At 41.2% G+C, this 14,545-nt stretch overlaps 1 protein-coding gene across 42 annotated transcripts in view; it reads right to left on the bottom strand.

Annotated features, from left to right (window-relative positions):
- PIKFYVE (phosphoinositide kinase, FYVE-type zinc finger containing) overlaps positions 1-14,545 on the bottom strand; it is a 76,871-nt gene that overhangs the window by 49,276 nt on the left and 13,050 nt on the right. For 31 of the 42 annotated variants that reach the window (XM_070581848.1, XM_070581868.1, XM_070581858.1 and 28 more), the window contains 4 exons: positions 13,047-13,254; positions 11,209-11,298; positions 2,579-2,717; positions 1,121-1,278 (listed from right to left, as the gene is read on the bottom strand). In XM_070581848.1, the coding sequence (XP_070437949.1) occupies positions 1,121-1,278; positions 2,579-2,717; positions 11,209-11,298; positions 13,047-13,254 (595 nt within the window). Of the gene's footprint in view, positions 1-1,120; positions 1,279-2,578; positions 2,718-3,891; positions 3,961-11,208; positions 11,299-13,046; positions 13,255-14,545 lie in introns of all 42 variants that reach the window. The other 11 variants (XM_070581833.1, XM_070581838.1, XM_070581832.1 and 8 more) reach the window with 1 other exon arrangement.

Below are 14,545 nucleotides of genomic sequence, written 5' to 3'. Positions count from 1 at the left end.
CTGAAGTTTTTCCCATTCTAGTCAGTTGGAATTTCAAATAGTCCTTGGATAGGTTAGGGATAATGCAACAGAGACGTGAAGCTAAATTAAAAGATTCTTCCAGGTCCCACAGTCAAGGAGAACCTACTGGCAAGGCAGTCCTGAGGAAACCTAACTCTAATGACAAGACGCTTTATCAGGTACTCGACACACGTGTAGTCCGCCCGTGTGCTTACTGGAGGGGTGGAAGCTGCTGAGGAGTACAGCGCCTGCCCTCAAGGAACTGACAGTCTCCATGAGGAGTCGGTACCAACCAGCACACACACGGGTATAAAACATGCGTGCACACGACATGAAACAGACACTTACTAACACACTGCACTCATAGAGCATTTCACAATTTATAAAGCACTTTAGCCCATATTCCTTCATTTCATCCTCATGGCTTCTTCACAGGACCATATAGTTCCCTCATGCTGGAACCAAGAGGTCCAAGTCTCAGAGCTTGAATAACTTGACTAAAAGCACAAAGCCAAAAAGAGATATAGCCAAACTGGAACCCAGAACTTCATGGCTTCAAGCCGTTTCTCCCTCTTCCTACATACTTATTTCTTCCCATGAGGGAGGAGTAGCTAATCTAAGCACACAGAAAAGCCAGGGGACACATTACCTTGAAAGGCAACAGGATCTGTGTGTCTCCTTTCTACAAACGATTCATGAGGCAGGCTAGGACGCCGGGTGGCTCATGCCCCCAACTCCCCAGACAGGCTGCAATGCGCAGAAAAGGAGGGCAGCAGCGGAGCCCACTGTGGTCTTGGGCTCCCACTGCACTCCCCAGTCCTGCCTAACTAGAGAGCTCTGTGTTCTGGGAATTACCACACAGTTTTCTTTAATAAATAAGGTATATTATTTAATAAATAATAAATAAATAAACCGTGACCCCATCTGGCTCCTTGCATCTATTCTCCACTGGTTAAAACCCAGAAGGAGGAGGGTTGAGTAATTAGTACCCCAAATACCAAATGCAGAAAACAAACAGCACCCTATTCACAAAGAAATATGCTCCCCTTATGTCTACAATGACACATCCTCATTAAAAATAAAGTAACAACACCCAACAGTCTTTCTAAGATCACACTACCTTGTGGCAATGTGCCCATTTCGGATTAGCCAGTTGACTAACTCCTTCCCTACGATGCAGTTGGGATGTGTCCTCAGCCAGTAGCGGTGATCCTGAAACTCCATTCCACTACTGTGATGGCAGATTTTCTTCCACAGGTCTTTTAACTGGACGCTGTCCTGAAAGTACATTATGAGCAAGTAACTACTCCTGGGAAGGGTGCCATGTACTCTCAGATTATTTCCTGTGGTTTTTACATTCATAAAAGGAAATTCAATTCAGATGCCTTTCTTGTATCTCAGTTACATGATTTAACAGAAATGACATGTGCATGGGCAACAGCTTGAACTCAGCTCACTAATTCCAAATGTAACTTTTCCTCTTGAAAACCAACTATCCCAAATAATTTTTTCAGTCAATGGCACATATCATCAGTCTCTTAGGTGTCTAAGTACAAAGTTTCACACTCCCGTTTGGAGAGGGGCAAGGGAGAGAGCAGTCACCACACTAATCTACCGGAACTGCTTCTGTTGGCCTTCGCTCCACCAGGCTCCCACCCTTCTCACCCAGATGCAACCGCCTGGTGCCTCCTCCTAGAGAAATGCCTTCAGTGGGTCACTCCCCGCTCAAAAAACCTTCCAACGTTACTCAGCGCCTGCAGGTTCAAATCTAAGCTTATAGAGACTGAATTCACACCTTCCACAAGGTAGCCCCAAATACCTTTCCAATCTCAATGCCCACAGAGTCCAACTTAATCTCCCCCCAACCGTTCCAGTTAATAAATCCTGCCCGGGTCCATGGAAAGCGGAACACTTCTTCTTGCCTCTCTGCCTGTCCTAAGACCTGCTGTCCTCACTGCTGGCCCAAATCTGCTCCATCCTCCAATGTCCAGCTCAGGCCTCTCAGCATAGAGCCTTCCGGCTCCCTCACCACTAATGACATTTCTATTTTATTATTAAAGTTTCACTTCTTTTACTATTAAGGCCCTGCCCACCGACCTCATTTCTGCCTTGTGAGTTGTAAGCTTGGGGACAGAAGCTGTATCTTCCACTTCTTTGAGTCACTCTTGGGATTGAACATGGTATTTTACACATAAACTCAATAAACAACTGATTATTGTCTCATATAAACATATAGTATTAAATGTCTCAAAAGTATTCTGCATGTATAAGAAACATGCTTCAAAGTTTAAACAGCAATCTGGGACCTAACCCAAAGTTAAGCTCTCCTCTTATGGAGGCACCTGATTTCTGATCTTGCCAGATGAAAGCTGTCAAGAAAACATTAAATCAATACATGAGCATGGAATGCCTGACCAATTTCTCAGGTGATCCTAATAAAAACTTAAGCTAATTATTTCCTCTATTAATTTATATGCTAACTGGTTATTTCACCTGTGTGTTTCTTAAAAAAAAATCAGTACGCTGAACATTCTTTATGCTCAAAACTGGCAATGGGTCAAAGACACTGGACCAGTACCAGAAGAATTTTGCGTTCATCCTCTGTGGTCTCTGTCCTCACGTATGTTCGGTTGGCCTGGGGACTGACAGATGTCTCATATGAAGGTACCAGGGGAGAACCAGATCGATCCAGTGAGAGGTTGGTAATGCTGGCTGACCTGGAAATAAAAACAAAAAGTGAAAAGACAGTCACAAATTCTTCATCAGTAAACAGAATTACAGTGAGAATTCATTTTTAAATAAATGCTTACTTGCCAATGTTAAGGGTACTTTTAAAAGAAGTTACAATGGTTATGTATGATACTATCCCTAGGGGAAGCTGGGAGAAGACTATCCAGAAATTCTCTGTACTATATGCCCAACTTCTATGTTACTCTAAAATTATTTTAGGGGCCGGCCCGGTGGCACAGCAGTTAAGTGTGCATGTTCCGCTTCAGCAGCCCGGGCTTTGCCAGCTCAGATCCTGGGTACGGACATGGCACCACTTGAGAAGCCAGGCTGTGGCAAGCATCCTACATATAAAGTAGAGGAAGATGGGCATGGATGTTAGCTCAGGGCCAGCCTTCCTCAGCAAAAAGAGGAGGATTGGTGGCAGATGTTAGCTCAGGGCTAATCTTCCTCAAAATAAATAAATAAATAAATAAAATTATTTCAAAATATGTTTAAAAGAAAGCTGTTACAGAAAGATTATAGGAAAACAACTACAGATGTAGTTCGTATATCAGCAATATTTCAAAGGAAATAGATAAAAACTCTTCCAGTTAAAATGATGAAAATTAGGGTGTGCTTTTTTAGTTGACAAATATAAGGAATCACAGACAATGCAGAAATAATCTTACAAATCAGTGACGGGAAACCATGGCCCACAGGCCAGACAGTGTTTACATAACCAGTGGATGAACAATGTTTTTGTTAGCTAAACACCTATATGTTCTGGTGATGGGAAACACCAACTTTGAACCCCAACTAAGTAAAACGTTATTGCCCCAAAAAAGAACTCCTTCCTTCTCATTAGTAGATCTATATTAAAAATATTGTCCTCTATTATTATTATATTTTGAATTTAATCAATAAAAAAATTAGCAGAAATTCGTTTCCTCTCTTGTTATATAAGTAGTGACATAATATCCTTAATTTGCCTCTTGGTACAGTTGCCAGATAATAATTTGTAAGGGGAATATCAATAGCACCAAGCAAGCTTTTATTTTCAAAAAAATTTTAGCTATAAATTTAGTTAGCTTCTACTTAGAAAAAATGAAACCCAACTTTAGCTTTTATATAAAGGATAAATAGCAGAAGTATCTGTGACATGTTAGCTACTACACAACCCACCCAGTAGGGCCATGTATGTATGATTTAATCCACACAGCATCCAATGGAGCAGGCACTGCCAAGTCCATTCTACAGATAAAGAAATCAAGAATCAGAGACGAAGTACCTTGTCTAAGGCAATTCAGCTAATAAATAACAGGGCTGCCATTCAAAATCAGGTCTCAACTGAAAACTACGCTCTCGGCAGCATAAAGATAAAGATACTTCTAGAATAATTTACGAAATTATTCACACGTTTGTAACAGGTTTAGTGGAGTCATTCTTAATAGTTAATGAGAAACCACCAATATGAAATAAATATAGTCTATAAGCAAGAGTTTTTAAATAACCAGTTATTCATTTCTTGGCATATTCTTTCAGTGAAAAGTTGCCAGTATATCTTATTCAACTAGTTAAAGTCTCTTTTCCAATGTGTATTTGCATTATCCATGCAGTGCACTTCTCTAACATTCTAAGCACCCCTGCACATATTCTGATACAGTGGACACAAGTCAAAGAACTTAAGTCAATTTTGTTGTCCATGTTGTAATAAGTAGTCAAGAGTGGTAAGAATGTTGACCAAAATTTTATTTAAAGCTAGTACTCAAAGAGGAAATTATATCTTTCCTAAAGACTCAAGTTCATCTGAGCATTCATTCAAAGCACACGGAGATGCACTGTGAATGCACACAGCCATCTCCGAATTGGTGCACGTGCCAACGGGACTCCTGCCACTGTCCCATCCTTTAGAAAATGTCTCTTGACTCCACATCCGTTTGCTGCATTTCCCTTCTTCACTTTACAGCAAAACTTCTGTCTCCACTTCTCCTTCCATTCTCTCTTGAACCCTGAACACCCACTGCAATTGCCTATTCAGATTACCAATGTTATTGTTATGGCTGGTGGTCAGTTCTCGCTCCTCTTCTTACTGGCCACATCAGCAGGTAACTCCCCCCTCCTTGAAAGACTTTCCTCAATTGGCTACCAAGACAACACACTCTCCTGGGCTTCCTCTCACCTCATCACTTGTCTCTCCTTCTCAGTCTCCTTTTCTGGTTCCTCTTTATTTCCTCACTTGCCCCAGTCACTCTTCTGATCTCCACCCAGGTTCATAGCTTTAAATACCATCCACATGATGACAACACCCAGGTTTCCATCTCCAGCTTGTACCTCTCTCCTGAACTCCACACCCATATATCCAACTGTCTAAATGACACCTCACTTGATGTGAGAAGGTATCTCAAATTCAACACGAACAAAATCAAACTGTTCTTCCCACCCTTCTCCACCTCAATCAATGGCAATTCCATCCTTCCAATGTTCGGGCCAAAAACCTGAGTCACCTTTCACATTCCATTGGTTAGCATATCCTGTTAGCTCTACAATCAAAACATATCCAGCATCTGACCACTTCTCATCCACCCCACTTCTACTGCTCTGATTTAAGTCACTTCTCTTGCCCGGATTCTTGCACCAGCTTTTTTTTTTTTTTTTTTTTTTCTGAGGAAGACTAGCCCTGAGCTAACATCTGCCAATCCTCCTCTTTTCTTTCTGCTGAGGAAGACTGGCCCTGAGCTAACATCTGTGCCCATCTTCCCCCACTTTATATGTGGGACACCTACCGTAGCATGGCTTGCCAAGTGGTGCCATGTCCGCACCCGGGATTCGAACTGACGGATCCCGGGCTGCCAAAGTGGAATGTGCGCACTTAACCACTGGGCCAGCCCCTTGCAACAGCTTTCTAAATGAGTATCACAGGAAAATCCCCTCAGGCTTTTGGCAGGAAGAGGGGTAAATGAACTATTTTGAAACAGCCAGAGCATTCTCTTCCTAATACGTCTGCCCTCAAGAGCAACTATTTACAGAGCCCAACCAGCTGGGGTTATATCACAAACTAACCTCCTGGTGGAGGAGAATACCCAACTCCAACTGCTGCCTTCCATGGAGGAAGGGAAATACACAAGCCCAGTGCCCTCCAGCCATCCTGTCCCACCTGAGACGGAAGTACTGAGAGATACTTGTCAAGGTCACAGAGGTGCAGGCTCACTAGAGACTGAGATTTGACCACAGGATGAAGGGCTGCCCCTCCCTCCACACCTCACCACTGCATTCCTAAAAGCACATGTGCCACAGCTCCTTCCATCAGTACATCACGTCCCCATCAACCAAAAACACAAGCAATACTGAAAGGCAAAAACATAGTCTGAAGAGAATGAACAAGTATCAGAACTAGAGTCAGATACAGCAAGACTGTTGGAATTATCACACCAGGAATTTATAAAAATTATGACTGATATGCTAAGGGCTTTAACAGAAAAAATAGACAACATACAAGACCAGAGAGAGAATGTAAGCAGACAGACAGATGAAAACTCTAAGAATCAAAATGAAATGCTAGAGACCAAAAATACTGTAACAGAAATGACAAACGCCTCTGACAGGCTCATCCCCAAGCCCAGATGGGCTCACCGGTGAATTCTATCAAACATTTAAGGACGGAATTATACCAAGTCTCTACAATCTCTTTCAAAAGATAAACGCAGAGGGAATACTTTCTACCTCATTCTTACAAGGTCAGCATCACCCTAATACTAAAACCAGACAGAGACATTACAAGAAAACAAAACTAGAGACCAACATCTCTCATAAACACAGATGGAAAACTCCTCAACAAAATTTTAGCAATCCAATCCAACAACGTATAAAAATAATTATACACCAAAACCAAGTGGGATTTACCCCAGGTATGAAAGGCTGGTTTAAGATTTGAAAATTGGGGCCAGCTCGGTGGCACAGCGGTTAAGTTCGCACATTCCACTTCTCGGCGGCCCGGGGTTCACCGGTTCGGATCCCACGTGCAGACATGGCACTGCTTGGCAAAAGCCATGCTGTGGTAGGCGTCCCATATATAAAATGGACGAAGTTGGGCACAGATGTTAGCTCAGGGCCAGTCTTCCTCAGCAAAAGAGGATTGGCAGTAGTTAGCTCAGGGCTAATCTTCCTCAAAAAAAAAAAAAAGATTTGAAAATCAATTAATGTAATCCATCACACCAACGGGCTACGGAAGAAAAATTACATGATCGTATCAAGAGATGCAGAAAAAGCATTTGACAAAATCCAACAACCATCATGATAAAAACTCTCAGTAAATTAGGATTAGAGGAGAACTTCCTGAACTTGATAAAGAACATCTACAAAAAACCTACAACTAACCTAATGCTTGATGAGAAACTCAAAGCTTTCCCACTAAGATCAGGAATATGCAAGGATGTCCCATCTCACCACTGCCTTTCAACATTATACCAGAAGTTCTAGCTAATGCAGCAAGGCAAGAAAAGGAAACAAAAGGGATACAGATGGGGCAGGAAGAAATAAAACTGTCTTTGTTTGCAGATGGCATGATCACCTACATAAAAATTCCAAAGAATTGACAAAAAAAAAACTTGCTAGAACTAATAAGCAATTATAGCAAGGTTGCAGGATACAAAGTTAATGTACAAAAGGCAACACTTTCCTATATACCAGCAATGAACAACTGAAATTTAAAATTGAAACACATTACCATTTACATTATCATCCAAAAAACTGAAATACTTAGGCATAAATCTAACAGAGTATGTATAAGATCTATATGAGGAAAACTACAAAACTCTGATCAAAGATATCAAAGAAAAACTAAATAAATGGAGAGATATTTCACATTCATGGATAGCAAGATGCAACAGTGTCAAGGTGTCAGTTCTTCCCAAATTGATCTATAGATTCAACACAATCCCAATCAAAATCCCAGCAAGTTATTTTGTGGATACTGACAAATTGATTCTAAAGTTTATATGGAGAAGCAAAAGCCCTAGAATAGCCAACACAATATTGAAGGAGAACAAAGTCAGAGAACCGAGACAACCCAACTTTAAGACATACAATGAAGCTACAGTAACCAAGACAGTGTGGTACTGGGGAAAGAAGAGACAAACAGATCAATGGAAGAGAACAGAAAGCCCAGAAAGAGACCCACGTAAACATAATCAAATGATCTTTGACAAAGGAGCACAGACAATACAATGGAGCAAAGACAGTCTTTTCAACAAACAGTGCCGGAACAATTGGACATCCACATGCAAAAAAGTGAATCTAGACACAGACTTTGCACTCTTCATAAAAAAATAACTCAAATGGATCACAGACCTAAATGTAAAACATAAAACTCTAAAACTCCCAGAAGACAACACAGGAGAAAATCTCAATAACCTTGTACGATGACTTTTTAGATACAGCATCAAAGACACAATGCATGAAAGAACTAATTGATAAGCTGCAATTCTTTAAAATTAAAAATTTCTGCTCCGTGAAAGACAGTATCAAGAGAATTACAAGACAAGCCACACACTGGGAGAAAATATTTGCAAAAGACACATCTGGTAAAGGACTTACCCAAAACATACAAAGAACTCTTAAAACTCAACAGTAAGAAAGCAAACAGGGCCAGCCCAGTGGCGCAGCAATTAAGTGCACAGGTTCCACTTCTCGGCGGCCCGGGGTTCACCAGTTCAGATCCCGGGTGCGGACATGGCACCGCTTGGCACGCCATGCTGTGGTAGGCGTCCCACATATAAAGTAGAGGAAGATGGGCACAGATGTTAGCTCAGGGCCAGGCTTCCTCAGCAAAAAGAGGAGGACTGGCAGTAGTTAGCTCAGGGCTAATCTTCCTCAAAAAAAAAAAAAAAAACAAAAAAAAGAAAGCAAACAGCCTGATTTTAAAATGAGCCAAAATCTAAACAGACGTCTCACCAAAGAAGATATATAGATGGCAAGGAAGCAAAGGAAAAGATGTTTGAAATCAAATGTCATTAGGGAACTGAAAATTAAAACAACGAGATACCACTATACATCTACGAGAATGGCCAAAATCCAGATCATTGACAACACCAAATGCTGATGAGGATGTGGAACAAGAGGAACTCATTCCTTGCTGGTGGGAATGCAAAATGGTACAGCCACTTTGGAAGACAGTCTGGTGGTTTCTTACAAAACTAAACACACTCTTAACCATACGATCCAGTAGTCACACTCCTTGGTACTTACTCATATGAACTGCAAACACGTCTACAGGAAAACTTGCACATATGTTTCTAGCAGCCTTATTCTAACTGCCAAAACTTGGAAGCAATCCAGATGTACTTCAGAAGAGGAGTAGATAAATAAACTGTGGCACATCCAGACAAGGGAATAGTATTCAGTGCTAAAAAGAAGGGAGCTATCAAGCCAGAACAGACACGGAGAAAATTGAGATGCATATTACCAAGTGAAAGACACCAACCACAAAAGGTCATATATGGTACAATTCCAACTATGACATTCTGGAAAAGGCAAACCATGGAGACTGTAAGATGATCAATGGTTGCCATGCATTGGGGGGGAGAGAGGGATTAATAAGCAGAGCACAGAGGCTTATTAAGGAGGTGAAACAACTCTGTACTGTACTACTATGGCGAAGACGTGTCATCCAATTACTCAAACCCATAGAATGTGCACCACCAAGAGTGAACCCTGATATAAACTATGAGCTTTGGGTGACAATGATGTTTCAGTGCAGTTCATCAACTGTAACAAACATACCTCTCTGGTACAGGGATGCTGATGGAGGGAGGAGTGTGGGGGGGAGGGTGGATACATGAAAAATCTCTGTACTTTCTGCTCAATTTTGCTATGCACCTAAAAGTGCACTACAAAATGAAGTTTATTAATTTTTTTTAAAAAAGGAAAGGATGATGATGTCTGCAACTTACTCTCAAATGGTTCAGGAAAAAAAGTGCTAAATAAAAAGTTATGAAGCAAGTGGGCAAAATGTAAATTAGTGAAAATTTATTTTACTATTCTTGCAAATTTTTTGTAAGCTGGAAATTTTTTCAAAATAATTAAAAATTTTGAAACATAAAAAAAAGTAAAACTCTCCAATAGCTTCCCATCTCACTCCAAGTAAATGACAAAGTCCTTAGAATTAAGTGAGAGAAGGCTCCACTCCAAGCGCCTGGCCCTGTCACCCCGGGCCAGGTGTGTACCCTCTCAGGAATCTCTGTTCCCCGTTCCTTGCTAAACCCTTCCACATGATGTCCACATAGCCCATCCCCTCACACCCTTCAGGTCTTTGCTCAAACAATGCTTCTCAGTAAGGTCTGTTTGACGTTCCAGTCTCCACCCCTGTTCCTTACGCTTCCTTATACTTTAAGTTTCTGTCTGTCTGATTCACTGCTGTACTCAAAGTAGCTAGTCTGTAGGTACTTAATAATTACTTGTCTAAAGAATAAACTGAAAGTACATTAAACCACGGTGGTTCAGATGTCTAGTTCTTTAGGTTTACCACCGCTCATTCACCACATACGGATGTAGCAATGAAAGCATGTTCAGTGGGATGTGTAAATGTCAGTAAGAGTCAAGTAAGGTGAAAAGGGAGAAGGAAGTGTGCAGGTATAGAATGATTATTTCAAGAAATACTATTTTCAAGGAAGTTGGGCTGAGAAGAAATTGAGAATATAGGTAAGCAGAGGTGAAACAAAAAGGAGGGGTTTGTGTTTATTTTTTTTTAAGTCTGCTTTTTGGTGAGGAAGATTGGCTCTGAGCTAACACCTGTTGCCAAGTTTCCTTTTTTTCCTCCCCAAAGCCCCAGTATATAGTTGCGTATCCTAGCTATTAAGTCATTCTAGTTCTTCTATGTGGGAGTGGGATGCTGCCAAAGCATGGCTTGATGAGCTGTGTTTAGGTCCGAGCCCAGGATTCAAACTGGCGAATCCCAGGCCACAGGAGCAGTGTACCACTCAGCCATGGGGCCGGCCCCTGTATGTTTGCTTTTAACAGGTGACCCATGTTTGTTTAAATACTGATAGTAAGGAGACAGCAGAGAGAGGCCGAGGATATATAACATCAATAGGGTAACTGACAAAAATTGGAATGGGATGGGATCCAGAATACAAATAGAGAATCCAAGGTAGAAAAGAGAAAAAGGGTAAGCTAGAAATGTAATCAGGTGGGTAAGTGGTGGTAAGAGCTAAGGACGTCCCCGTCTGTTGTCTCTTCTTTGCTATGGGACAGAAAGTGGGGTCACTGCTAAGCTGCAAGCGAGCAGAGGGTGAAGGTTCCAAATGTGCAGCCAGCGGAGAAGAGACAGAGGGACTGAGAGAATGCAAGCAACGGCCGACTGCAGGAGGAAGTGCGAGTTTAATCCAGCCTTCAGAGCTAAGCCAGTGCTCAACAATCAATCCCACCCACTTCTCTCTGTTCTTCTCCACACTATGAAAAAAAGAAAAATCAGACACACGAGAGAGTTTCCACTGGGCAGTTTACCTATTTCGAGCAGGAGATTTCCCAGCGTCCTCTTGAACAGATACAAGTCTTGTTGAAAGAGCAGTATTTGAGGAGTCTGGATGAATCAAACTATAAAGAAAATAGGAAAATACTGGGGTGATTTGGGACAGTTACAGGCAAATCCTATTTCAAAGAAGTGCTTTAACATTTAAAAGCAGATTATTTTTCCCTGCAATGAGATTATGGGTCACTTTTACTTTCTTTCTCTAGTTAAGGTAGAAATAGGATGGTTTTTATCTTAAGTATATCAAACGCTAAAAGACTGATACAGAGTTTACTAAATACGTGGAATGCCAATAAAATAGTAAAATTGGTTAAATGAGTGACTTACAGAACTCCTTCTCACATCATATATACAAGACTGAAGTGATTTGGGGCGAAAATCCTGAGTTCAAACATTTCACTCTCAGTCCCCATAACTCACTGGAATAGCACCACAGAGTCAGGCAAACTGGGGCCCAAGTGCAGACTCTCTGCCTCTTACTAGCTGTGTGCCCCTGGGCACAGTACTTAATCCCTCTGAGCCAGCATCCACATTTGTCAAAAGGAGAAAGCAGAGCCTCCTGCAGAAATATGACGACTAAAAGAGAATGGACATTAAACAACTAGCACAGAACCTAGAATTGTTCTGCCTTTGACATCTAACCTACATCTCTCAGAAAGCTTTCAAACCTGGTTTGTCTGACTAAATCACACTGGCCAGTTCTGGGCTCATACAACAGGGCCAGGCACAACTAAAAGGCATTGCTAACTAAAGTAAGCAAAAACTGAGGAACGTACTTTTTTGTTTCTTTTACTAAATGTAGAATCAGTCTTTAAAATTTATAAAATATATGTAAGGTATAAAGAATGACGATGCCACAAACACCAATGCACCCATCGAGCCATTTAAAAAGAACATGACCACTGACTTCAGAGTGCCTGTGCTGCCCGCCCAATTCCACTCTCCTCCCTGCCCTCAAGGGAGACGCTCCTGTCCATTTTATATCCATTTAAGTTCACCATGCTTGCACCCCAGGCAGTGTATTTGTTCTGTATACTTTTGAACTTTATATATACATAGAATAATCACTGGATATACTCCACATTATGTCCCTGAGATTCAAACATGTTGAATGGAGCTGTAATTCATTCATTTTTTACTTCTATTTAAATTCACGGTTATATACTAACTCCTCACTCCCGTAAGGGGAAACTGGGAAAATATTTTTCAGAAAGATGTTAGTTAAAACTCTAAGCACTTTAACATGGCTAGATTTGGTATTACACATAAGAAAATTACCAACCTAAAGAAAACAATCAAAAACTGATGAACTTAGGATTCTAATTCAACCAATCTAGGTAACTTCCAAGAACGAGTTAGTATCATTCTCCACCAGCAGGCAGTGAAGCACATTTAGACACATGGAAAAACATGAAATCTTCCTTGGGAAGGAAAAAAAACCCAATTTCATTTACAAATATTATGAATACAAATCTTAAGAGCATCCTCCTTCTCAAGGCTACATTAGAAATTATTAATCTCAATAATTTCTGATGCCTATTCAACAAATATTATCAAGACCACATGTATGCCCTACACTGTTGTTGGTGCCAGGAATTGTACAGTGAATTGTAGAGCTAATTCTAATTAGTCAACAGCACCACTCTTCATAAACACCTTCTGTGATCCTTCTGGAGGCAAGCCAAGGAAAAAGGAGACAACAGTGAATTTGGAGGAAACAATTAGAGAAGTTAAATGTTAACTAAAAGCACTGATGTCACAAAACTATCAATGTTTCTCAAATATAAATAAAATTATATTTAGGTGACAGTACCTTTGCCAGGCAAAATCATCCTCTAAAAAGATGTTCCGGCTGGCTTTCCTACTCCCAACAGGTGTTCGGGGTTCACTCGGATCAAGTACAGACACAGAGGAAGCAGAATCTGAAAGAGCATTCAAGTCTTCCCCAATGGAATTACTGTCTGTGGAATGAGCATAACTTAAGGCTATTTTTCTACAGTATGTGCAAGCTCGGAGGTCCCCTAGGAGAGAAAAACAAAGTAAAGGATAACAGTGACATGTTACTAAACAGAACATATTAAACCCTTGGGTTAACAGTTAATCTAGGGGCTGGCCCCGTGGCCGAGTGGTTAAATTCGCGCGCTCCGCTGCAGGCGGCCCAGTGTTTCGTTAGTTCGAATCCTGGGCGCGGACATGGCACTGCTCATCAGACCACGCTGAGGCAGCGTCCCACATGCCACAACTAGAAGAACCCACAACGAAGAATACACAACTATGTACCGGGGGGCTTTGGGGAGAAAAAGGAAAAAAAATAAAATCTTTAAAAAAAAAAAAAAAATAGTTAATCTAACAACAGAGAAATGTCTTCAAGTAAAGACTACCAAAAAAGACATTTAAAAAGTGAAATAGGGGCCAGCCCGGTGGTGCAGCAGTTGGGTACGCACATTCCGCTTCAGTGGCCCAGGGTTTGTGGGTTCGGATCCCGGGTGCAGGCATGGCACTGCTTGGCAAGCCACACTGTGGTAGGCGTCCCACATATAGAGTAGAGGAAGATGGGCACGGATGTTAACTCAGGGCCAGTCTTCCTCAGCAAAAAGAGGAGGATTGGCAGCAGATGTTAGCTCATGGCTGATCTTCCTCAAAAAAAAAAAAAAAAGCGAAATAATCTTGTTAGCTCTGTTATATATATTAAAAACCTTCATTATGATACACATTCATTCAGGTATCCAAATTACCTCAAATATTTATAATGAATTAAGAAAATATGACTCAATGTACTAGAAAACTCCACTAAAAGAGCATTTTTCAAAGTTCTAAAAGTGAAATAAGGCATCTATCAGAGTGAGCAGATTCAAGAAAAAGATTTTTATTAGAGTATTTAAACCAATACAAATAGAAACAACATATTTTCCCTAGGCAACAAGTAAGCAGGAAAAACGCTATTTAGGTCTTGATTGTGAAGCCTTGCGGAGTCCCCTCCACAATGGGGGTGGGGGGCACAGTTTAAAAACTACTAGAAAATGGGCTTACGGACAATATGAAACATAGGGGGAAACTATAAAAGAAATTCTTTTTTTTTTTGAGGAAGATTAGCCCTGAGTTAACTGCTGCCAATCCTCCTTTTTGCTGAGGAAGACTGGCCCTGAGCTAACATCCATGCCCATCTTCCTCTACTTTATATGTGGGACGCCTACCACAGCATGGGTTTTGCCAAGCAGTGCCATGTCCCCTTCCGGGATCCAAACCGGCAAACCCTGGGCCACCGAGAAGCGGAATGTGTGAACCTAACTGCTGTAGTACTGGGCCGGCCCC

This window comes from Equus przewalskii, chromosome 17 (genome assembly GCF_037783145.1).
Source record: "Equus przewalskii isolate Varuska chromosome 17, EquPr2, whole genome shotgun sequence".
NCBI classification, from domain to species: Eukaryota; Metazoa; Chordata; class Mammalia; order Perissodactyla; family Equidae; genus Equus; species Equus przewalskii.
The sequence above is the reverse complement of the archived record's forward strand: the minus strand, read 5'-3'. Positions and strand labels throughout refer to the sequence as shown.